Source organism: Lichenostomus cassidix, chromosome 3 (assembly GCF_008360975.1).
Source record: "Lichenostomus cassidix isolate B80296 chromosome 3, HeHo_3.0, whole genome shotgun sequence".
NCBI lineage: Eukaryota > Metazoa > Chordata > Aves > Passeriformes > Meliphagidae > Lichenostomus > Lichenostomus cassidix.
Window position 1 is genome coordinate 16,503,333 of NC_139483.1, and position 25,659 is coordinate 16,528,991.

Below are 25,659 nucleotides of genomic sequence, written 5' to 3' on the forward strand. Positions count from 1 at the left end.
GTGAATTAAAAGGAGAGTGGAAAAACCTCAGCTACAGGAAGCCTTGTCTTTATTATCCATAATGTCACAACCTCCTCTACAAAATAGCTACGTCTGCTTTGAAAATTGCAACTGAAGACCTCAGTTCACATTAAACACATTTACAGGCTCTCAGGCTTCCTAGGATGGGGAAATTATCACCATGAAGGCAGAAACAGAGACACAGAGGCATCAGAGGGTGGTTTCAGAGTGCCACAGGGGATGGGAGAGAGAAACAGATCCCACATTACCTTCAATTCCTGTTGTATTCTAAATATCAAAATTGTCTCCCTGCGGTGTCAATGGATTCAAGGAACTCACAGTGACTGAGGCATGGTGAGTGCATTACAGGTGTGCCAGGAAAGGCAGGCATCAGTGAGGTGGTCTTCTGCTGTATGCCAGAGAGACCCAAGCAGTTCTTTTCCCAAAGAAGTTCATTATCTAGGATGCTGTTTGCTGTTGTATCAGTTATGCCAACAGTTAATTTGTTACAGGGCCCAACCTGCTCAAAAATCCTCATGACTTACAGGATCATGGCTTGAGAAATGATGTTAAAAATCAAAGCATGGAAGTTTTTTGCTGACTTCACCTCGCCAGCTTATTTATCATCTAGCACATGACCACGGCTGTCACTGATTTACATATGAAACATGAGAGTTCTTTTCCCTCAGATTCTGATGTCCCCAGGCTATGCATGTGTACATAAACCATATGTAAAAGAGAGGAGCTCTGCTTTCCAAGTGTGAAAAGGAAATCGTTCTACTGTGAGACACACGTCATTGGCATCCCTTTCCCTTTGTTCCCAAACATGGTAGAGAGCAATAAAGCTGTTTGTGGACTATTATGTGACGTCAAGTAAGAACACACAGTTCCCATTTTTTAATGCATATATGTATATAACAATGTCAGTGTGGGCATCCAAAGAATGAATGGTTATGAAATACTGAGCAGCAGCAATGTATAAAAGGTAAATGACACACAGCAAAGGAATCTCCCTTCAAATCACATAGCACATGAAACCATTTTGGTCTGTGACAACTACACCACTAGATTTTTTCCATGTTTATCCAAAGTAGCTTAGTAAGCATAACATGCATGCCATTCACTAAGTCTGTGCACCAAAATACTGAGTATGATGACCCTAAGCAATGTCTCCAGTGCTTGTAAGCTTGTCAGAAAGGGGGACTGGCTGCTGCTACTTCTGTAAAGTATCTATTTCAATTAATTTTTGTGAGAGAAGTGACAAAATTAGCTCTCATTCTACTACAGCTATTCAACAGTTATTTCGGTGGAATTACACCTGTGTAAATTTCTCAGAGGTAGGAGTTGTGCACATGTTCTGTGAGCTAATGAGACTACAGAAAAGGTTGTCAAGAATGGCACAAGACATATCTATTATTTTTGATTCAGAACGAACCCATTTATCTTTTCTCTTTGCTAAAAAGGGCAATTTCAGGGTTTTTCTGGTGACTGAAAGAAAAAAGTAATGCTAGATGCAGGCTTCCTTCTGTCCCATATGTCTTAAGTGTACAAAGCTTTTTTTAGAGAATAGCTTTCTTTCAGGGCAAACCAGTTCTTACTAAAAATAATTCTTATGAGATCAGATAAAATGAGAGGAATATTGTTGGCAGATCCTGACGCCTTATTTACCTAAAAAAAAAAAAAAAAAAAAAAAAAAAAAGGGCTAAATCAGCCTAATCCAGGCCTGTAATACAAGCAGAGAGCTGAAGAACCTTCCCTGTCCCCAGGGCTGTGGTTGACAGCTCGGGAGCTATTTTGGTGGCTGTGGTCAGAGGATGCAAAGTGCCCCACAGTCGCCTCCACCAGTCTGCCTTAACCCCTGGGAATGCCCCACGGAGCCAGGCACAGCCACATGCTGGGGCTTTTGGAAAAGGCACAAGGACAAGCTCTGTGCCCAGCTGGGGGCCTGCAAACATGGAGCACAACAGCATCTCTTAGATTGGTCACACCTTCCTAGATATGCATCTGTTTCATTATGAACATTCAGGTCTAGCTGTGACAGAGCTCGAAATACAGCAAGGACTGGCTGCCTGCATGGAGGTGATTCTCCCTCCAGTAGGTCTTGAGATCACACCCAGTGTGAAAGTAAAACTTAGAAGGCTTTTTAGTGTTAATGTGCTCTTGGCTTTGAACTTCACAGTTCTGTCTCCTCTTCCTTCATACCAACGTCTTCTCTCAAGCCTTTAGTACTGAGCAGTGCCAGACCTCTGCTAATTTCTGGTATTGTGTATAATTTTCCATCTTTTTAGCCCATTTTTGAGGTAGACAGCAAGCCCCTGAGGCAGGGACTTGCGTCATCTATTAAAAAAAAAGCACTCAGTAATTATTTATGATTCATTTGTTGCAGCATTTGTGTACATTATTTAATAACAGATATGGACCACAAGTGTTGAGCAGACGGAAAGATCCTTGCTGTCAGGAAGACTGAAAGTGATTTTGCAGACTTCATGTGTTGTCAAATAGCTACATCAGTAGACAAATTTAGTGCATGTCTCCATTCAAATTATGCCAAAGCAAACCAGTTGCCTTTTTGTTGCGTAAATATTTGTTCACACAAAGCATTGTGAATTGGTTATCCACAGTTACTTGAACTGCATCAAACAAGCTGACATGGAATTGTTTGGCCTGGTTTTATATCTAGCTTTCTTTACTCTTTGTTTAAGAGCAAAACTGAAAGGTCTGAGAGGGGTTGGGGACTTTTTTTCTTCAAATAAAGCATTTCCCTATAAAGAATTCATTGACTGAATGTGTTAAAAAAGTGTCCCTCAAACAGGTTAATTTTATTTTCGAACTAGAGGAAGAATGCCAGGATCCAGTTGTTCATTTATAATTCAGCACTAAGCTAAAGAAACAAGGGCAGAAAATGCATAGTTGTAAATCACGTTTGCAGCCACAGAACAATATAATGCCGAGCAGCCATTTTAGGTTTTTGGTTGCTTTATACCCTTTCCACATAATGAAGCCTGTTAAATGAATCCTTATGGGAATTGTTCCTGAGGTTTGTGTTTTGTTCATGAATTTCCAAGTACAGGAGTTTAATTTTGTGAAGTAAATGGTCTGTATTCTGTAAAAATTAGTTCAAGGTACATTTTTTTTTGAAAGGCTTCTTGCTTTCTAGGCATAACAACAGTTTTATCCTTTTAATGAAATGTAAACCCAATGTCTCTGGGAAAAAAAATTCAGTGGAATTATTTCTGTCAGAGGGAATAAAGGTGGCAACTGCAAATGCTGGTGTATTTTACACACTAGGATTCCTAAATAGTCTATAGCTAAATACATGGACCAGATCCTCCCTTCTCCTCTATTATGGAAATCTCAGAAAGAAATAGACTGTTGCTGTTTCACTTCAGTCTTCAAAGTGAAGCCCTAAGCATGGATGGAGTAGATGCTCTACTCAGTAAATGTGTGTAATTCTAGGCCACTTTTTTCCCTAATGCTTTTTTGATGAAATTACCACTCTCTCTTCCCAAAATTTGCTTGCAGATAGATGTATTATTTTTCTCAGCAAGAAATAATCCAGGTGTCCAATCAACCCAAAGGTTATACATTCATTATTTCTATTTAAGTCAATTAGAACAGTGCAGATGTCTATCTGATTATTTGTTTCCAGAGAAAGACTAGAGAATTAATTAAAATACACAATCTAATTGAATGGAAAATCATAAGATTTTGTTTCTAGGAAACAACTTGTGAGTACAGGGAATCTAAAGTTGTGCATTTATATGTAAGTGGAGAACATACCATCTCAAGCCACTCCACCAAAGTTTGAGTCTGAGGTCAGTTTTCAGACTGTGAGTCTAATTTAGTTTCCGAATGGAGCTTAAGGTTCCCAACATCCAGAGACCTGGGTGGGGGCGTAGGGGGGAAACATGTGATTTTGGTTTCAGTTAATTTTAGATTTATTTCTGTTTAGGAGATCAGTTGTCTCTTTCTAAAACTGTTTTCATTTTGGCAGACTCCTCCAATGAAAGGCTTATTTCAAGACATTTCCTGTTGAGTAACTGATGCTGCTGCTGCTGAGAGGTAAAGGGAGACATACACAATGTTGAAGGGAACGTATGGCAGTGTCATGGCAATGACAGGCATGAAGCCAAAGGCTGCCATTATCTTTCCTTCCATCCCAGAGGAGCTTAACAGGCAGCGCAGAGGGAAAATACAGTACATGGCATTAGCAGATCTATCCCTCCAGCCTTTTGGGTGCTGCTAGCCAGGTATTCTGAACATGGACTATGATTTGTGTTTCATGTGGTCATAGCTTCAACCCTTCCCTTTTCTTGCACAAAGATTCACAGTAAGATTTGCAAATGATCTATTTTTGATGAGCATGGGGATACTTCATCATTTATTTCCACTGTGCTATATACACCAGAATCCAGGAAAACAGAATTCTGCATGATACTCCCATTTGGACCAAGCCATTGTAAAGTGAAATAGCAGCAAAGAATCTGTCTTTTGAGGTGAATATTCAGCAATCTTGGCATTTTGATGAATTATGGAATATCACTGTTTCCAACTAAGAATTCCTTTCTGTCTTTCTCTACTAATGACCACCCCTGTGCAATTACTCCATAGTTTCTGTACCCATCTAAAACTCCTATCAGTTTCACAGCCATAAAAATAAATTTAACATTAAACAAAACTTTTCTTTACATAACAACAGTAGAAGAGACAGTGAAGATAAAATCCTGGACACTCAAGATAAATTTTTTTAATTGTCTTGTGGATGTTCTGCTGTTACATGTAAGTCCCCTGAAAACACTTAGACAAGCCTTTCCCTGGTTCTTACAGCCAGCCAGAGCTCCTTTGTCCAGTTGCTGTAAGAATGCAGTAGCTGGAGAGAAATCATTGAACAAGTGAGGTCAGCATCTCAGGAGAGGCTGTCTGCAGAACTTGGTAGGTAAAACCTCAGCTATGGAAAATTCTCAGCTTTTGAGGAAAACCTGTTGTGAAGGATTTAGCAAAGGTACACACAGTGGGATATAGGAAGAGAAACACATTTATGGCTGCTTGAAAGACCTCACAAAAACCAGTAAGATATCCAAAAGGTCTAAGAATTTGAGGGAGAAATGCTTGTGAAGCTGAGTGATTTTGTGAATTGCAGCTGGCTTCACAGAATTCTTAGATGAGGAGCAAAAAATGCGAGGCAGTCTCTTGTGTGCTTATTTAATGTAATTAATTAATGCATTTTGAACCACTTTTTTTTGGTGCAAAGGGATCCTAATTATAGCATAAAATTCAGATGTAATTGATGTAAAAGATCTTCATGTAAATGAAAAGATGAGCTGCTCTGTTTGAAACTGAAGGGAAGAAGAAATGCCCTGTTGTAAGGTCACGGTTTATGTGGGTTGGAGTCTGAGCTGATTTGTGTTAAAGGTTAACTCACACAGACAGAACATGCTCAGGTACTTGTGTGGCACATGAACCAGCATTACTGTCCTGGGTGAGACTGCAGTGCTGGGATAATGAGGATAATTTGCTTATTTCTATGAGTTAAAAGATCTATTCTAAAAATTGCCTGAAAATGCTACAAATAAAGAGCTTGGTAGAGAAAGCTCATGGATTCAGCTGTGCTCAAGCAGAACTCCTGTGTCCAAGACTTTCCTGCAGCCTATAGCAGGCTGATCTTCCTGAAAAAATCAATAGCTTTGGGCTTTCCTCAGTAATACAAATGTGAGTGGAGGCAAGAACACCTCTTTCTTAGTTAACATATGAATGCAACCAGAATTTGTTTGCTAGGGTGAAATTTCCTACATCTCTGTACAAGTCACAGACCAGGATTCCAAAGCAATGCTTTTAGTCCCATTTTGTTCAGGTTTGAAGGCAACACTTCTTGTGGTGTTCTTTGACCTAACATGATCTGATTCATGCATGAAATCCTCTGGGATTCCCTGGGCTAGTTCATCTTCTGAGCTTTACCTAGCCACTCTCCCATCCCAAGCACAGCCTGCAGCAGCTTCCAGTATGCTCTGAGTTACCACAAGCATGGTCAACCTGAAACGACCATTATGAGGCAGGAATTGCTTTGGTGGGATGGGAGGCACATATCCACTTTCAGCTGTTCTCCAGACACTCCATCTATTCCAGATTATGGGCAAGAACGTGAAGTGAATTATGATATTTGTCAAATGAATCTTGTAATGTATCTGCTTTAAAACTCCTTTTGAATTTTCATGATGAAGGTAAGAGATGGAAGGGTAATGCATAGCAGCTTTATCAGAATAAGTAACTGGCCTTCTTCGGTCTTAAAACCAAAATTAAACTGATAAATGCAAAGCCCACCTCCACAATGGCAGTCTGACTTTGGTATTATATTTTCTCTGGGATTGGGTTTAGAATAATGGTCTATGAAACGTGATTATATGATAATTCCTTTTAAATACATTCCCTGCCTTTGTAGATCAATGACTTTTCATTTCTCAGGAAAAATGCTGATGAATTCATACAGGCCTTTATCAATTTTTTAGCATTATAACCTCACCACCTTTTTGCTAAAACCCCATTTCTTTTTCTGCTCTTGTTCTCAGCCATTGCTCCAAAGGAGCACACAGGATTGCCCTTGCTGCTGGGTTTTAGGAACAGGCTTGCAAACTTGCATAGAGTCTCATTCAGTTCTGCATTTTTCACCTTATCAGTCACTTCTTGTGGAAAGAGATGGGTTTCTCATCTTTCTGACATTTTTGTCTGTTTTCTTACCAACACATCAGCTCATATTCATAGAATCACAGAATCCTAGGATGGTTTGGGTTGGAAGGGATCTTGAAGAACATCTAGTTCCAACCCCCCTGCCATTTCTCAAATATGATGGATCGTGGCTTAGCCACTTCATCCACTGGTGCCCTCAGGACACATGGATACATCTCATCAGGTTCTATGGATTTGTACACCTTCACATTCCATAGATGCTCTTGTACCTGTTCTTCCCTTACAGTGTGTGGTTCCTCATTCCCCAGGTCCCTGCCTTTGCCTTCTGTGACTTGGTTGGGGTGGCTGGAGGCCCTGCTGGTGAAGATTGAAGCAAAAAAAATCGTTGAGACCTCACCCTTCTCCATGTCCCAGGTAACCAGATCTACCATTTCCTTCTGGAGATGACCCACAATTTCCCCAGTTTTTCTTTTATCATCAATGCACCTATAGAAGCTTTTTTTCTTCTCCTTGATGTCCCTGGCCAGGTTTAATTCCATCAGGGTTTTGGCTTTCCTAACCTGATCCCTGGCTACAAGTTTCTCTATATTCATCCCAGACTACCTGTCCCTGCTTCCACTCTCTGTAGGCTTCCTTTTTTTGTTTGTCCAGGAGCTCCTGGAGGATTTTAGTGATCATTTTATGAATAGACCAACCCTATCAGATGCTGATGGTTATGGCTGCTACCAGCTTAGGATGATTCTAAATCATGAACAGGTAAGCAATGAAAGTGTTTTATTTCTTTGCAGACAGTTGTTTTAATAATAATAATAATAATAATTTTAAACACTAAAAATCTGGCTTTTCCCCTTCACCCACTGGTGTAGTCACAGCAGAATGAATGGATCATTGTTAGAAGAGTAATTTCACTGCACAAAATGACCTCTATTCACAACTGGAAGGTTAGAAATGTTATTGACAATTAATGACAATTAAATAAAATTATTGTCTGAGCATCCCTTAGGGTTGCAAATCATTCTGTCTCCACAGAATTGGTGCTACCTGTCTTTTATTATAGATCCACAGAATCTTTTAGACTGACAACAACTCTAGTGGAAAAAGTTTTGTGAAATATGATTTCTGTTTCTGTGTTCAGAAGCAAAGAACAGTTGTTTGTACCTTGAATAAAGACATTAGTTTTGTGCCCAGGACTAGAGACATGGGAGGGAGCTTAGAACACAGCCCCAAAATGTCAGTGGAAGCTTTGAGAAACTGGGCTAATCTTGTTTAGTGACAAGAGAGCAGTTGATGTTTTAGGGATAGTTGATGTCTGAAGAAACCTGTGATAAAATTTACAGCTATTTTGAAGAGAAAAAAACAGGGAAGATAGAATTTGTCTAGACACTGTAAACCTAAGAGAAACAAGGGAAGTTTTACAAATAAGGACTTCCTGACAGTGAACTGTATTCCAGATAGTAGAAGGGGTTTTTTCTTAAACTCTGGAAAAAGCCTGGTGGGGAATTTTTATTGGTCTTTTCCTACCTCTATTTATTTACTCTCTCCAGAAGATTAATCCTTTCTTTTTAACCAGTGAGAAAGCCCAGCATTCAGCAAGGATTTGAATGTAGTACTTTTTAATGAGTGACATTCTTGGAAAGCAGTCAGTTGACCGTAGTAGCTGAATTCCTGACTGCAGCATGCCAGTCAGTGTCAAACACTCAGGATGAGTTGTTTAGAAATAAACCTGTGACACAGGAAGTAGGGTACGAGGTGGTTCTGTTCTGTCTGAGGGTGGAAGGAGCTGGAGAAAATCCATCACTGTTTATGTGGTTGTATTTGTGAAACAGGGGAGCTGAACTAACAGAGGAAGTGCAGAATAAATAAATACTCAGCAGAGAGAGTGATTACGGTTGAGATACAGATCCCTAGTCCTGGAAGCATGACTTAGGGCCAGTTGCAAGGAATTCCTTGTTTTTGATTTTATAGAGTATATCTACATTTTGAAATAGTTTCTAACTAGTTATAGTAATAATAATGGCATGTGTTCGTGTTGTAATCTCTTAAGAGCTCATTTCTTCACATCTTTTTATAGAAACATTAATTCTTTTGGCAAAAAATTTTTGTGATGTTCTTTCTAAAATACTGAGGAAGAATATTTTTGCAACTGCTGCTTTGTGTATTTTGGGTCTCATGCATGATTTATCACTTACTAAATTTGAAATCCAAATTATGGAACTGGCTATAGCTATTGCCAGAAAGCAGAATCTGCAGTGCTGGAAAAGGACTAAAAAGGTTATCATCTGACTAAGCTGCAACTGTTCCTGGAACAATATTTGTATTGTAGGTTACTTCCAGCTTTGCAATCCACAGGTGCTCACTCACAATAGCAAAAGTGTTGTCATTCATCTATAATCAGGACATTATTTTTACTGCAAGTTATTCCAACTTTGCAGTCAATGGAAACTAACCAGCTATAGTAAAAGTGTTGTCATTCATCTATAACTGGGACAGTACTTCCATAGTAAGTTATTCCAACTTTGCAGTGAATGAAAACTAACCAGCAATAGTGAGTGTGTTGTCATTCATCTAAAATAGAAGGGAGGAGAAAGGAGAGAGATGGACAAAATACAGAACATATTTGCAACTGAGTCTGAGTAAAATAACCCCAGGGTAGTGCAAAGTAGCATTAAATTGGTGAAATTCAGTACAGGCTTCCAAGTGAAAGGCTACAACACTTCCTTTGGCATCTGCCTGCCTAATCTCAGGCAGAATGAAGGGGTATAGTGCAGTGAACATGCTCTGGGGAAGTCAAACCTCTGCTGGGGTTGTAGAAGCTGCTTGCAGAGTTCAGTGCACTTTTAGGCAGTGTGCACTGAGCACCAGGTAAGTAACAGCTGAGTGTTTTAAAACTTAGACATGGGAGACTGCAGTGTAGACATCCCATATACAGCTCTTCTAGGCAAGAAACCTGCCCTTTTTTATGCCACAAGTGCACTGTAGGCACTTAACAATTATTAATAATAACTAATTAATAACGGCCCAAATCCTTGGCTGTGATTGAGGACCTCAGAGAATAATTCATCTAGAGTTGTAAGAAAAGATGGCTCAAAACAATCTTAACTGAATCCTGGGCCAGCTTTGTGCCTGGACTTTGCTCCAGGAAAAGATAAAGCAGCAGAGTACAATTTGTTCTAAGACATTAGCAAGGGAGAGTGAAGAACATAATGAATACATTTTATTGGTAATGCGTAAAAAGAATGCAGAGTGGTGGCAAATAAGACCATTAGGGGATAAGAGTATAAAATTAGACGGAAAGGAAGAGATGAGATTCGTCTATTGCACTGGTCCTAAATCAACATTTCATCTCAGAAACCACAAAAGTCAGCAACTGAGTGGAGGTGAATGAAAGACAAGGGTCAGAATAACAATCATAATTTATCTGAGTGTCAGAAAAGCATTTTTACACTAAGTACACAACGCATCGATTTACACTTGATAGACAGTACTTACACAAAAAGAGACTTCAACCCTCAGTGAATAGCCTACAGCACAATACAAATTCTTTTCATGACAAACCTAAGGGGAAAAAACAATCTCTTTTTATACGAGGAATTTTCATTTAAATATTTGAGTCTACTGGGAACAGCCTGAAAGACACATACCATACTCCCAACTCACATCTACAGAGGCTTGTGGTTTGATATGCTGATGCTATTTGACAGTATGAGGGGCACTTTTAGGAACCTTGGTGGAAAGAAGCACAGTGGAAAGCTTCTGCTGCTGTTTTCGTTCCTCTTTGGAGGTGCTTGATGGAAGATCTATGAGTTGTTTACTTGTTTAACAAGGAGTAGGGTATGCTGGTAGGAAGACAAAGCTTCACCTTTAGGAGTCAAAGGACTGTGTTTGATAGCAAAAGATTTGCTTCCTTTTCTGGTGATGTTGTTTTGCCTTTTTATACCAGAACTAAAATATTATTCCTTTAAGAAAAGACCTTCTTGGCTATTGTTGTTATCTGCTGAGTCATGCCAATAATTGTTTATTTTAGCATTCCTAGAGAATTTTAGAGACTGTTTACTCCCCCTTCCCCAGAAGACAGATAGGAAAAACTGTGTAATTTCATAAATAAAAAAAAAAACTTAAGAGTTTTTAGTTGAAAGCATTTCCTTTAATGGTCTGCTATGCAACACTTCAGCAGTCGGCTGACTCATGGCAACCTGAAATTGAAAATGACTTGGGGTTGAGGGAAAGCAAGGAGAGGACAGGAAGAATTATACTAGCCAGTATACTTTAACTATCTATATAATAGTTGGATCTTCATTTTGTTCGACTAACCATGACCTCACAGAATTGGTTCCGGCATCAGTTGTGTGTCTGGACCAGAGCAAAAGATGTATTTATAAATTAGATTAACATAATCAGTGATGAGAATAATATATTCAATTATTTAATTCACTTCTGGTTTGATAATTTTCAATGCTAGCAGAAGCACACTGTCAGAACTATTTTCTTTTAGCCCACCATTTTTGGAAAGCCCTTCACTATCTCCAGAGAGAAAGCTCATGCTTTGTTGTTGCAATTCTCTCACTTGTATTATATAGCAAATTGTGTTTTCTTTCTATACTAGTTCTATAGAAAATTATCCAAGCAAGTGAAATAAAATATCTTTTCTTACATACTCAAAACCCAAACTCTGTATGTATTAAGCAAAAAGAACAGTAACCTTCAAAAAGCCAAAACCACCAGAAAAAATAATTTTCCCCTGCTCCAGAAACCTCTTTGACTGTATCCTGCATTATGCTATTTACAGTCATCGAAGAAGGCCAAAGTGATCTTGCATAGGAGCTGCTGTCCTAGGACTCTGACTGTTGTGAGACACATGAAGATCTCAGCTACGTTTTCCTTTCCAAAGAAACAAAGACTGGAAAGTGGGAGATTGTTTCAGAGAAGATGGGGGAAATCTCACTGTGAGAGGAAGGATTATTCTGCTTTTTGAAGGTTTTGGATTCCCTGAATGTCTCCAGAGCATTAGTCATGCATCCTCCTCATGACCCTGTATCAAGGGTGATCCATACTGATGAGATGCGATGGAATCAGCTGGATTTACTCAGCAGTAGCCTGCCAAGCCTTTTGCATTTGGCCGATATTAGACAGGAACACATTCTCTTCTGGTTTATGCCTGGGTGAGCCATTTCTGTAGCATTCAGAAAGCCTTCATTAGTCGGGTTGTTTGGAGAGGAGGCACATCATACTGCTCAACCTGAGCTGGCTTAGCCTTTGGAAGCATCTGAATTCCAGTCTACAGTGGCAGCTGAGCAGCAGAAAAAGCAAGAGAGAAGAATGCATAATGGTTTTGGGGTATTCTGAGCCTCTTGGACCTGGAGGAAGAAGGGCATGAACACAGTCCTAGGACACAGACTAGAAGGACCATTACATGGCTCTGCCTTGTAGGTTGTCACAGGCCTCAGGTTATTAGTGTGACACCACCAGCTAAGAAGGCTTTCTGCCACATTGGTTCTGTCGTTGCCAGAAGAAGGGAGAGCAGTGGGACAGGATGTAAAGGGCTTTGGCATCCATGCTGTGCTGCTGGAGGATCCTATCAGTGTGAAAGGTGACAGCAGAGCCACACCAAGTGACTTGGATACAGGGCACACCAAGCAATTACAGCTTGAGAGCACGCGGTCCGCTACGAGAGCAGGCAGATTTCTCAATGCATAATTCAGTGCCTTAAACATGTACACAACACCAACTCATTCTTCTGCTAGACTACTTTAATTTCTTGACAATAACCTCACTAAATTGACCTGGAAAGAAAGAGACACTCAACGTTTATAATTTGATTTCTGCCCTATATAATTTTGGCTCCTCTCCTCCTCATGTAGCTGCTAATACGAGTTACTGCAGATTTAGTATTTTGTTGCAGATTAATTCAATGAGATTTTTGACTAAGCTAGCGTCCAAAATGACTTTGCACTTGGTGACATCTGCGATGCCAGCATGCAAAATGATACTTCTGGCATTTTTACAAATTCTATTGTACCACTGAGTAGGTCTTGAGAAATCCAGCTATGGCCATATCTGATTTGGCTAAGAACACCAAGTAATATAACACAAATAGCGATAATAGTTATTTTGCAGGAGTAACAGCTTCTGGCTATTTTCATTCCCTCTCAGGCAGACCTGGAGCCCAGGCATACTTTCAGTGTTTTTTATATACCTGTCACAGTCAAAATTCTTCTAGGTTTGACTAATAAGACCAGACAGTTGCATCAGGACAGTCACATTATGATCCTGATTTTTTCTGTTATAGAACAGAATAAAATCCTCCTTCTTCTGACTGTCTCTGCCATTCCTTCTACTGATGTATCTGCTAAAGCCCATTAGACATACATCTTAGATGTATCTATATAGATACAGAGATATATTAGACACCAATTTTAACATTTCTGCTTGGCTGCCTTCAAGAGACTTTTCACTGTCAGAGTGGCTTTCATTCCAAACCTTTTATTTGGAGGATGTTCTGGTGATAGGAAGCCCAGATCTTATAAAATTCATTATGCCTTAAGAACTGAGGTCCATTGTCAGTCATTAGAGTCCTCATCATTTGCTGGAAGCAATTAAGGTAATTTTATTTACCAGATGCAACTGTGTCCCCTTTTTCAGACTCTCTTTGCATTGTTGTCAAAGGTGCACACTTAATTTTTAAGACCACGATGCTGCTTTTCATCTGATTACTCATCTGCATTTTGTGATTCACCTCTACTGCAACATTTTCATTGACATCATCCCTATGCCAGTAAAAACATGTTTTCTTACTAAACTATTCATTAGCTTCAGTTTCAGAGCCTGTCCTTGCTCCCGAGTTGGTATTTTCTAAAAATTGTCCATTTAAAAAAATCGATTAGTTCATCTCTTACTGTGCTACTGGCACCATTAATTGACAGTGAATGACCCTGCCTCACTGATCAAGGGAGAGGGTGTATGTATGGTGTCAAATAGTTGAGATTCATGCTAAAAAAACCCTTAAATGTGTGAAACCTGCATCAGAAATACATATATATTTTTAAAATTCTTTTCATATCTAGAAGTCTAGACACTTATAAAGAAGATGCTTACACATTTATTTCTCATGTACATTTTTAATAAGTAGACCCTAGAAAACACTCATTAGGGAAAGATGAAATTGGAGATGCAAAAGCACCAAGATGGCTTAACGGCACTGGAAATTGCAAAGACACTTGCTCATCACTTCTTTTAACCGAGACGAAAGACAACGGGTATTCATTCGCCAGCTGACAGAAAGGAGCCGAACACGAGCTGGGTTGAAGTTACTTGTACGGTGTTCGGGGTCCGCTGCGGGTACCGAAAGCAGAACGTAAATCTGCATTTAGGACGAGCGCGGGGCTGCCGAAAGACGCAGAAATAACATTTCCGTATTCCTGTGAAAAGCTTAGGCCACTGGCTTCCGAGGGCACCGAGGGGCGATTGCCCGCAGTGCTGTCGCCTGTCGGTACCTGCCGAGCTCGGGCAGGGGGGCTCAGGGGCTGCGTGCTCCTCCCGCACCGCCACCGCTGCACCGGGCGAGCATTCCCGGCCGGACAGAGCCCCGTGCAGGCAGCGGCGGGGCCGAGCGCGGAACGGCAAGGGTCTGCGATGGGTGAAGGTGCTCACACCCCGGGAGCCGCCGGGCTCTCCGGGAGCCCATCCCGCCCCTCCGCTCCGGGGCGGCTCCCGGGGCCGCCGGAGAAGGAGCCGCCGCGGGCGGGCGGTTCTGCCGAGGAGCCGCCGCCTCACCTGCGGCCGCCCCGTCCCTCCACCCCCGCCACCCCCGCGCCGGGCCGCCGAGCCCCACCGAGCCGCCCGGGCACAGCGCGGCGGTGGGCGCGGCCTCCGCCGCCCGCCCCTTCCTCCCTCCCTCCCTCCTTCCCTCCTTCCTCCCGCCCGCCGCTCCCGCGCCCCCCGCCGCTCCCCAGCCCCGCCGGTGTCTCCGGCCGCCCCTGCGCTCCCCCCGCTCGCCCGTTCTCCTCCTCCTCCTCCTCCTTTCCCCCCGCCCTTCCCGCGCGGTGGTTCGCTCCTCCCCGCCCCTTTTCCCCACCTCTCCCGTCCCCTCCCACCCCCGGCTCCCCGCGGTGGTCTGGCCCGGCCCGGCGGCGGAGGGAGCGGCGGAGCGGGCGGGCGGGCGGCGCTGCCGGGCGGGGGTCTCGCTCTCCGGGGGTCTCGCTCTGCGGGGACGCGGCGAGCGGCGGAGCGGGGCGGGGGAGACAGCGCGGCGAGCGAGGCAGCGGGAGCGGCTCCCCGACCGCGGGCAGCACCATGAGGTGAGCGGCCGGCTCCGGAGCGGGCGGCGGGGGGCGATGCTCCGCGCCCCCCGGCTCGGACGGCGCACGGCCGGGAACGGGAAGGGGAAGGGGAGCCGGGGGGATCGGCCGGCGGCGGGGGAGGGGGCCGGGCCGAGGGGAGCCCCGCGGTGGGGGAAGGGCCCATTGTTAGTGGCGGCGGGGGAAGGGCGGCCCCGCCGTCCCCGTCCCCCCGCGGCGGCGGCGAAGTTGCGGTCGGGGGGCGGCGGCGGGGCCCGGGCCGGGGCGGGGGGCGGCTCCGCTGCGGCGCCTCCCCCGGGCCGGGCACGGCGTGAGCCCCGGGCGCCCGGCTCCTTTCTTTCTCTGCCGCTGGTGATTTTTTTCCCCCCCTTCCCCTCCGCCTTACCCGGCGCGTGTTGCATTGCAGCAGCAGCTGGGCTTTTCCCTCGGTAATCAATAAAGAGGCGCCGGGGGGGAAGGAGGGAGGGGATCCCCCTCTCGGCTGCCGGGAAAGTGTCGCGTTCGGAGGTTTGGGATGTAAACACAGAGGTGGCCGCGGCTGGGGGCGGCAGGGAGGGAGGTGGGTGCCTGCCGCCTTCCCGCCGGGAACTCCCGCTCCCCGCCGGCTCATTCATTTGAAGGCGATTTTCTGCCTCCCTGGCCCGTCCCCCCTTCCTCCCGCCATCCTCCCCCCGGCTCGCTTTTAGCGCCTGTTCTGTGTCCATAATCTCCTTCCTGGCTTGGTGCAGGACCCGGTGAGAAATGCGGCTCGGTGGCCCGAGCGCTGCTCTGGCTGCTCGGGGACGCCGTGCTCCCTGTAGGCCTGTCCCTCGCTCAGACAGCTGGGGAAACGAGTTACTCATGCCTTGCTTTTTTTTTCGCCTGGAAGTTATTGTCTGCCTTGCAGTTGGATATGAACCTTCTTTGTCTTAAAACACGACCGTAAGTCGTGAGGTCCTTTGGAGTAGAGGTCCGGCAAGATTAGCATGATCAAAGTCGGCAAATTCCTCTGCTGCATGAAATTGTTGAGCCATTAGAATTCCTTGTAAATTACAGGAAAATCCTAATAAAATTTTTTGTACTCTGAGGGTTCCCTCTTCAGTGCACCTTCAGTGGGAAGGGTAACATTGCAGCAGGAAGCATGGGAACAATCTCCTTGCTGTTTTGTTTAAAACTGTGTTCCTGTATTTCCCTCTAGTTTTCTTTGTTAACTGTAGGTATTTATGTCCTACGTTATTTTAAGCTTTGTTTTGTCTTGTGATCATTTATTTTCAGTTATTCATGTTGCTCATGTAGAAGTCAGATACCCAGATGAAAAGTTACAGCTTGGAAAACCTACAGTTCGTATCCAGATCCTTTCAGCAGAGGTGTTCTGTTTAATTACCTTGACAGCCTTTAGCACAATGAATGCTACTAATCGAGCAAGACTTGGCATAAATATCTTGGGGTGCCCCGTGTAAGTTTGGGTTTTTTGCTGGCAGAAAGTGCTTGAATTGTGCTGGTGATGCTGAGCAAAGTGAGCTGGAGCAGCAGGACTGTTCACGGATGTAACTGTATGTGTGCTAGGACTTGTGCCAGTTTGGAGGGAGCACAAGTATTTCTCTTAACCAGCATAACAGGAAAGTGTCTAGGTTGAACCTACCCTTAGGTTGCTTATTTAGATGCTTGAACAGTTGACTTGCAGCAGTGAGTAAATGTAAATGAATATATTAGTGGTCTTGAAGCCTTCTAGCTGCTCGTGCCTGCAGAGCATCAGGCTGGTAAGAGGGAAGTGCAGTTGTGATTTGGAGGGTCGCTCTGATGAGTGGTCATGGGGTGTTTCAAAGGAATCTGACTTCAGGAACGCTTGGTTCCAACCCTTTGGAAAAAAGAAACAAGCTGTACCAATTAAACTACACAGGCTAAGAAAATGATGTGGTTAAAGAAGTATTTTCTCTCTATGGAAGCACTATTAAATTCACTCAGTTTTGTTTAATTGGTCCGACTCCAGTACAATGGCAAGCTTTCACTGCACGCTCTCTCTTTGGACTTGTTTAGACTATGGTTGATGGTATATTTTTGAAACATGTTTAAACAATATCTTCATGCTGTGTTTTGTTCAGGCAATGTCTTTTAGTGTGTATTTGCTGGTCAAGGCAAGGTGTGATGGGGGAGGAACAGCAGGGTAAGTGGGACAAGTGACCAGTGTTTCATATACAGCTCCTCTGTTCGCAGGTGGTGTTAAATCTTAGCAGTTAATACTAAAAACATACTTTTGGCACAATACTGATGGTCTTGTGGAAAGACTAAACTGCCTTCTACCATTGCTTTTGGGCAGGTAAGTATGCAGTTGGTGCTCCAAAGAACACAAAAATAAATAGATGAATTGGGCTGGGGGAGGGGGAAAGCACCCTCAGTGTCTCTCCTGTGCTTTAGGCTCAGCCATCATGAGCCTAAACTAATTCTGATGATTTTGTGTTAACATCTCACATCTTGTCTGGGTGATTGTGTGGTCAGTTACCGAAAAGCAAACTGGTTTTCCTTCTGTCAAATAAAACTAAACATCATTGTGAAGAGCATACTTGAATTCTAAAATAGTCAGCAATTCCGTAAGACATGAACACCGGCATGACACAAGAATTAATTCTTGCAGAAGTCTGCTTTGTATTCAAATTGAAATGATATGCTATTTGAATAACATCTGTTAGGGGTTTTAGGTTGCAGAGAAACTCTGAATATTAAATATCCCAGTGAAATGGTCTAGCCTAAGTATGAAGTTACTTGGTTCAGGAGCCAGCTCGAATAGGGCTGTGTGTATCTCTGTCTCCTGTCCTAGGTAAACAGCTGATTCCTGTGAACACCTGTTGCTCTCTTTGTACTCTGCTTAGCTGACTAAGTGCTGCCCCAATACAGTTCCCTGAAAACACTTATATTGTAATAGGTATCCAGGAATGGGCATATTCAGTGAGATTTCCATTTACTAGCTGGCTGGAACGTGGTGGGGGGAAGGGGTGGTAAAGATGTAGGTAACAGCAGAGTTTGGTGCCCCTGTTCTAGTAATAGCATGACTTCCCATCATGTTTGTACAAGAAAAACGTGTGTGAACAGACTTTTATTGTAGCATATGTTGAAGGCTGTTTTACAGAAGCTGGTAAACATAATTCTGCTGCTAGAGCTGGGATTCTACTGTGAAGGTTAACTGAATTATCTCAATTTTTTTTTTTTTGCATCAGGCTCATTTTGTATGTTAACTCCAATAAAAATAAATGAGCTTTCCAAGATACTGACTTTTTAAAAATCAAACTGTACAGCCTTCTCTTGGGATTACTACATCCATTTCTTTGTGTGGGAAAGAATTGTTTTTCATTAGTGTGCTGGTCAGAAAGCAGACTGCTTAGTCGGGTTTCATTACCCAAGTTCCCAAGAACTGGGAAAGAAATGGTATTTGAAAGAAATTTTAAATTCTTGTATTTTGAGAGCCCAGTATAATTTGTGTTTATGATGGGCTACTATGCATATGATAGATGTGTGAATTTCATTCCATGTTTAAATAGGGCAAACAGCTAAATTATTATAGACTTTGCCCTTTCAGAAAATCATGTCATATTCTCCACTTGTGTTTTCCAGGTAAAAAGGTAGCTAAATTTCTGGTCTCTAAGCCACACTGAAATTTCTATTTACTTACAATCAGCAGCTTTTCTGCTCAAGTATGTTGCTATAGAATGCAATTCACGTTATTATTTAAAAGTCAGCATATTTTGTGCCTGAATTGATAAGTCTTCATTATATTTCAAGTGTTGTGCTAAGAGAACTAATACCATACTCACTGTTTACTGAGTGAAAGCCCACAGCACGAGTAACAAAACATGTACCTTCATTAGGGCTAGGAATTCTTGAAGGAACCCACACGCGTTTCCTAGGGTTTCCAGGAAAGTGGCTGTACAAGAGCATTATTAGTGACAATAGTACAGTTCAGTCTACTGCAATAACTGCAGTTATTTAAGGTGGTGAAATAGCACAGCAGCAAAGCCATTAATTTGATGGTGACATTAAGTTATTGTTGGATACGTAACAGTTTGGAATTGTGCCTTTAGTTCCAATACTTGCCCAAATAGTGTATTTGAAGTAGGAAGCTTAATTTAGTTGAGAAATATTTGACAAAATGTTGGAAGTGCAAGCAGGCAGTTAAATTAGACTGGATATGCATAACTGCAAGCAATCCAGTTCCTAAAATTGCTTGTATCTCAAGAGAAAAATTGGTGGTGTGGGCAGGTTTTTTTTTCAGGTGGATGCAAGAATTCAGGTTACTTTCCTTGTTCTTAAGTAAACCAGCAGATGGACTGAGTCATCTGTCTGATAGAAGTGTGGTCTTTAGCTTGCACTTTATTTGTGACAGTTGCAAGTAATTTTTGGACAGGCTGTTTCTGCCCACCTGATATGGAATCTGACAGCTGTTTTGCCCGCAAGGCCTCTGGATAGTTTAGTGAATTATTTTGATAGTAAAAGTATAAATCTCTAAAAAATTATCATGTGAATGGAGAGTGCAGGAACGAGAATACAGTTTTTTTAGAAAAAGCTATTTATTACCATCTTAGCAATTATGTTGTCAGCCTCTAAAAATTAGAAACAGTCTGGGAGTGTGTATAATTCAGGAATGCTCTCTGGAAGGGCATGTACAAGTTTTTTCTTGACTCTGATTCAGGGTTTCATGTTTGCTGGTGGAGGTCAGAAAACAAGAGCGAGTTAGTTGGCATCCTGCTTCGGGCCACTATAGCGTAGAAGCCTTTTTTCTACACTTCCATAAAAAGCAGAAGCATTTTTCTCCCAGCACCTGTTTCAGTGGATGCTTTGCCCTGAGTGACGTCTCTCGGCGCTGCCTTAGGCATGTGATTGGAAATACTTTGTAATGAGGGCTGCTTCTTGCCATGCCAGGGCACTTCATGTGGAACTATTATAGAAGTAGGTTATTGAACCACTGGATAGAGTCATTTGCTTTCATTACTAGAGAGAGCAAATGTATTTTGTGAAACAGATATTACTCCCTTCTTTACTTTGACCTTTCATCTAGAATTGCTTTTGACAGTTCATGCCTGCTTCCACTCAGCAGTGGAGAAATACATGTGCCAGCTCTTTAAACATCCAGGCATGTTTAAGTTTCAAGAGTGCTGTAGTCGTGAGAGAAAGCAGAAGATATGTGCTTTTGTGTTCGATTCAAAAAAATTTGACTTCTAGTAGTAGCTCAAATTAAATGTAGCAGAGACTGAAGTCATACCAGCCTTGTTGAACTACCACACTCTTCCATCCTATCTTTCCCTGCCAGTCCTTGGGAATTCAATAAAACTGCTTTGTGTTGTCCGTTGGAATCTCACTTGGGTTTAATATGGTAGTGAAGCTGCTGTTATATCTGCCTGTATTTAAACCTGCCAGGTGAGGAGCCGCTGTTGTGTCCCTGCTGTGCCTCTCCTGCCTTAGCTTCTCATGTGTTCTCCCAAACCTGGAAAAGAACATGGTTTGTGTGGAGCTTTTTTGGTTTAATAATATACAGAAACTTTTTCCTCTTTTAGAAATAGCCGCATCACCTTGTTTTAACTATCGGATTTTCTAACATGAGAAGTAAAAACATATATCTAAGTAAATGAGTCTGATTTGAAAATGTTCTGTACCAGTACAGGTTTTAGAGGAAAATGTTGAATTTTACTTCAGCTACTCCTGGTAAATTGTTCTCCTAATTGCTAAACCTCTCCCCTGCTGTCTCTTACTGCAAGTCTCCTTCACTGCAGCAATTTCATGACTACTGTTAAAAATGTTCCAGAAAAGAATGTGAATGTTGTGCTTCCCAGCCTTTGATGGTGTTATGTGGTGGTGTGTGCTGCTCCTAATGTTATGGCTCTGTAGGCACTTATGGGAGGCTTATGGAACTGCTGCTGGGGAGGTGATGTGACATCTTTCTGGGTCTCCTGCCCAAATGCTGGTGACAGCCTGGTGGAGAAAACGGGACTGTTCAGTGGGATGTGAGATGATGTGTCAATCCGCTTCGGATTAGTCTTTCCAGTTGAACTGCTTGTAATGAGCGCATCTTTTGGGAATCAATGCACAAGTTAATGGGAGGAATTGCAGTACGACTCTCTTGTCTCTGTGAGTAATCTTTAGGCAAGGCTCATTAAAAGAAAACATGGTCAATATTCAGGCAAAAAAAAAATTAACTGCTCTTAGTTTGACATATTGAAAATTCTCCAGGCAAAGATGTTTTATGTAAAAGAATAGTAAAAACTATTTCAGTTTAGTACAAAACTAGTCTGCTTCTTTGCTGTGTGTGTGGGTTGGTGGTGTGGGCTTTTTCTGTTTTGTTTTTTCTAAATTATGGGAAAGAAAGGTGCTGACACCAGGTGAAATATGGAGGAAAGAAGTGGAAACTGATTGCACTCCTGAGGGTGATACAAAAATGCTACTTTGTTGGACTGGTATGCTGCCAGAAATAATTCTGGGCTCCTAGTTTGCAGCACAACCATGATTGGAAGGGTTTTGTTTGAAATTGTACTCCCATTCTCTTGTTTTTCTTCACAAAATAATCTATACTTACTGTAAGTTCCATACAGAAGGTGAAGTTGTTGTTTGCTCTAGTATACTTGCCACCTAGTTCAAAACAGAAAAGTTTTCAAACCTGGAATGTAGCAGAATAGTAAAAGAGTGAGAGTAATCATTGGTATAGTGAAAACCTGTATCATGCTTTAGTTGCAGTTTTATAACAACTAGAGAAATATTTTAATTTTCTATTTAGAGGAAAACAATTTCTCTATGTGTCATTCTCCTTAAAGCAATTTCCTAAAATGTAGTTTAATGCCTAAGATTTTTTTTTTAGGACACTGGCTGCTGTAACTTTATTGCAGCTTACTGTACAGTGATACCAGTATTTAAACTTAAGTGCTTTGAAGGGCATGTAGTTAAGGTAGTGTTTTGTTGTGGTCTCATCTGGCTGCTGGTAAATGCTCTTCTATTTCAGTTGTATAGAGCAGTGTGTCTTCATATGTGGTCATATCTGCTGCAAGTTTGTATTTTGCGGACACTTTCACTGAAGTTGCATTTTTTTTTCCTCTTGTATGGGATTGAAAATGGAAGTGCTGAATGGAAAGATGACTTAAGATTCTGTTGTAGTTCACGTATTTCCAACAAAACTTTGCTGCTGCATTAGTGGTATTTTTACTGGCATTGGTGGAAAGAGGTGGTTGGTATTTTTAGGTTCCATTCAGCTTTCTGGTTGGCTTTGCAAATGTGACTTAAGCATATGCTTGGAGTAAATCTGGGCATTGAACCTGGTAGTGCTGCTGCCTAAAATCACTAGTTCTTCAAATAACTTATGTTGAATATGTGGCTTTTTTTCAGATTCCAAGCTTCCAGCTCTAGGAGAGCAAGAATTTTTCTTTCCTAGCTAGTGTATGTTGTTCATGTCAGTAATGCGTTAGAATGACCAATATACACTGCTACTCATTTTGAAAACTTCTTTTTTTCCTGTATTTTCCTGTTCTATAAAAATCTCATTCCACTTTGCTTTCTTTTAAAAGCTTGGAGTCTTCTATAAACAGTGCACAGTGATGTGTACACCTTTTATTATCTCTTGTGTTGAACTCTTGTTGATATTCAAGGAAAGTGTATGATCCTTTTGGCAAACCTTAGTCCATTAAACAATGCTGAGTCTTCTGTAAGAGTACCCAGTCTAAGTTTAATAAAACAGATGGTTTTTTAGAACTTGTTGAATTTGTACTTAAAATTGTACACAGTGAACTTTCCTAGAAAACTTGAATTGCATTCTTGAATGCATTTGCAAAGCCCATTTTTAGAAATCCACAATTGGCTACTGTGGATGATGGTAAAATGGCTTTACAACTTCAGAATAAACATAGTTACCTATTGTCTGAAATAGATGGTGTGGCCAGACTGACAAAACAGTGAAACCTAATCCAAATGAGCCTAATTTTGGCAGAGATAATGAACCAAAATAGTGAATGGCAGCACTAGGAAAATGATCAGTGTGAAAGTTCAGCATTTGTATATGTAAGTCTAATCACTGAATATGCTACTTAAAAACAGGTATAGTTTGGTTTTGGTTATGTACTACTCTAGCAGAAATACTGGTTGGTTTTTTTTATGTATAGAGTTATTTTTTTCCTAGTTCAGAATACTTCTGCTTTGAGAGAAATCTCTGAATATAGTCAGAACTCTAGAAGCTACTATTACATTTTAACTTATTGTTATACACCAATATATTTAGTTGTATCATGTTAGTGTGAGTAGAACAAGGAGGATGGTGCAAGAAATGTCTGATACATTCTGTATCCATGTGTGTATGTATGTGAAATAAATGTATTAGGAACACAGGACTGCCTTCCTGGTCAGATATGAACCATCTGGTCTGAAGCTGAGCCTGTAGCCAGTAGTTGTGTCTCTAGTAGTCATGCTTTTCCCTTGGTTAGAGCCTGCTGTTTGAAGGGTGAGGGAAGGCATGAGAGTCCTACCCACCTCAGTGTTGTTCTGACCAAGAGAAGGCTGAGGAGAGAGGTCCATCTTGGAAAACTAGCTGGGAGCCTGTGTCTGATCATGAGGAGAAGGAAGAGCAGATGAATGACTAGAGCACTTGAGTAGTAAGTGTTTGAATTTAAGGAGAGGTTGAATCCAGTACTTCAGCTGCTTCTTTAGTTTTATGTGTTTTGAAGAGTAATTGAGAATAAGGGTTTGTACCATTTCAGTGGTTTCCTTGGGTTTTTAACTACTCACTGGAAACGCAGCAATGGCTTTTGGATGAATTTTTTACTTTAAGACTGAGGAAGAAGACCAAAGCATTAAACACATAAAAGAAGTCAGTCAAGTAGACTTTGCATCTTAAAGATCTCATGCTGCAGTCTCAAGGATTGTGGTGATACCATTGTTCTAGTTTCCACAGTGTGGTGTGATGAGTCCAGTTGCCTTTATTTTGGGAATCAGCTGTGTTAACTGCATCATACATGAATTATCCTCAAAGTGATTACTGCTTCTCTTTACATCTGACCTTGCAACTCAGTTGTGAGGTGAGGAAATGTGCACTGCTGTGCTCAGGAGCTTGATTTTGTACTTTGGCAGTATCTTCGAGTAGTCTGCTCATAGAGTTTGGAGGAATAGGGTGGCTTCAGGCTTCCTCTTTGGCGTACTATAAAGATAACTTTAAAACCAAAGGATGTTCCTTTTATTTTGTGTTCCTTTCTTACTCACTTATAGAAGAATTCTATGTTCCTGTAATTGTCACTGTTTCCAACAGTAGCTAAATTCACAAATGGATGGCAATAAGGCAGACACAAAGGTTGCCTTTCAGGTTTTCAGTACTGTTGCTGTAGTTGTGTTGCTCTAAGGTTATAAACACAGCAAAGGTTTTATAAGGAGAGGCAATATCTTTTATTAGATTACCTGCTGCAGTGGTGGGGAGCAGGACACGGGCAATTTCACACATCCAAGGGCTGAGTTCTTCAGAAAGTTGCTCAATTCTTTGGAGACACCATGTGGAGATTTTGTACTGTGTGGGTCCTTGCAGGCACATTGCAGGTGTAGGTAAATATTACTGTGAGGTTTACTTTTTTATAGGTAACTCATAGTTTTGATGTCTGACCTAGTAGCAATATTTGGTGTAATTCTTATTTCAAAGATTAAGGAATTGGGTGCTTAAAAACAGGTTAGCAGCCGTAGGATCCTATTTAAATTGCTGTTTGTTTTTGTATTACCCTGCAAAGATGATGTCTGCATAGAGGAAGTGGAGATTGCATTGCAGAGAGTGATGTCAGAAAGTAAACCCATGAAAACACTTTTCAAATGTTACTGTTTCCATGTAAAGCATGAAGATGTATTTTCCTTTGAAGCATCTGACTACTGGAAATCTCTGGGGGAAAAGGATGCTTGGAATGCCTTTTCTAAAGAACCCATCTGTGTTATTTTGAAGACATGGTCTTGGTCACTAGTGTGACTTGTATAGTAAATCTGTAAGATGCAGATAGAAGTGGATTGCATTGCAAGGGCTGCATCTTCAGACATGACTAATGCTTAATAATACTTAATAGTAGGATTTTATTTTTGTCCTGTTGAAATCCCCAGTTACTCATCACAGGATAGAGCAGTGTACTGTTAGGCCAATTCTGAGTACCCTGGATATCTTGCCTTGAATTCCCATGTCTCCTTTTCTTAGGGCAGATGGATGCAAAGCAAGCAACCTCTCCTCTTGCACTGCTCCCTGCCCCACAATGAAAAGAAAACCCTGATATGAAGACTGTTTGTGTAACTGTGGGGAATTCTTGCAGGTTGGGTGATTTATGTCGTAGCAGTTTCAGTTTTCAATAGAATTGAATCAGTGTATTTGAAATCTCACACTTTTTCCTCCTGAATTGATCTAACCTCCCTGTCCTCGAGTATGTCTGTACTTGGGGTGGGTGTAGGGAGTAGGCTCACCCCAAAGCCCAGTCATCAGGTATTTTGGTTGCAACTCTCAGGGAGCTTACCCTGGTCTTGTCTGACAACGGGAAGGATGTTTAAAAAAGAAACAGCAAATAAACAAAAACCTGGGAGAGGGTTCTCTCCAATTTGCTGGTGCATATTTTTATATACCTTATGATGCATCAATGTGTCAATTTCCCAACTGCCTGAGTGATTGTAGTTTTCTTGTTCTTCTGGGAACAGGGAGAGATCTTATGCAATTCATATTGTCTTACAAAAA

At 41.8% G+C, this 25,659-nt stretch overlaps 1 protein-coding gene and 1 long non-coding RNA gene across 3 annotated transcripts in view; both read left to right on the plus strand.

Annotated features, from left to right (window-relative positions):
• Window positions 1–10,765, plus strand: part of LOC146439165 (uncharacterized) — a 29,514-nt gene extending 18,749 nt beyond the window's left edge. The window contains exons 3-5 of the long non-coding RNA XR_014851230.1: window positions 3,995–4,062; window positions 6,968–7,095; window positions 10,270–10,765. This is a non-coding gene — a long non-coding RNA (uncharacterized LOC146439165). The remainder of the gene's footprint in view (window positions 1–3,994; window positions 4,063–6,967; window positions 7,096–10,269) is intronic.
• A 3,836-nt stretch (window positions 10,766–14,601) lies between these two features.
• ENAH (ENAH actin regulator) overlaps window positions 14,602–25,659 on the plus strand; it is an 88,786-nt gene continuing 77,728 nt past the window's right edge. The window contains exon 1 of one of the 2 annotated variants that reach the window (XM_085054690.1): window positions 14,602–14,975. In XM_085054690.1, the coding sequence (XP_084910816.1) occupies window positions 14,971–14,975 (5 nt within the window). In that variant the 5' untranslated portion in view covers window positions 14,602–14,970. Of the gene's footprint in view, window positions 14,976–17,192; window positions 17,272–25,659 lie in introns of those variants that run through there. The other variant, XM_085054692.1, reaches the window with a different exon arrangement.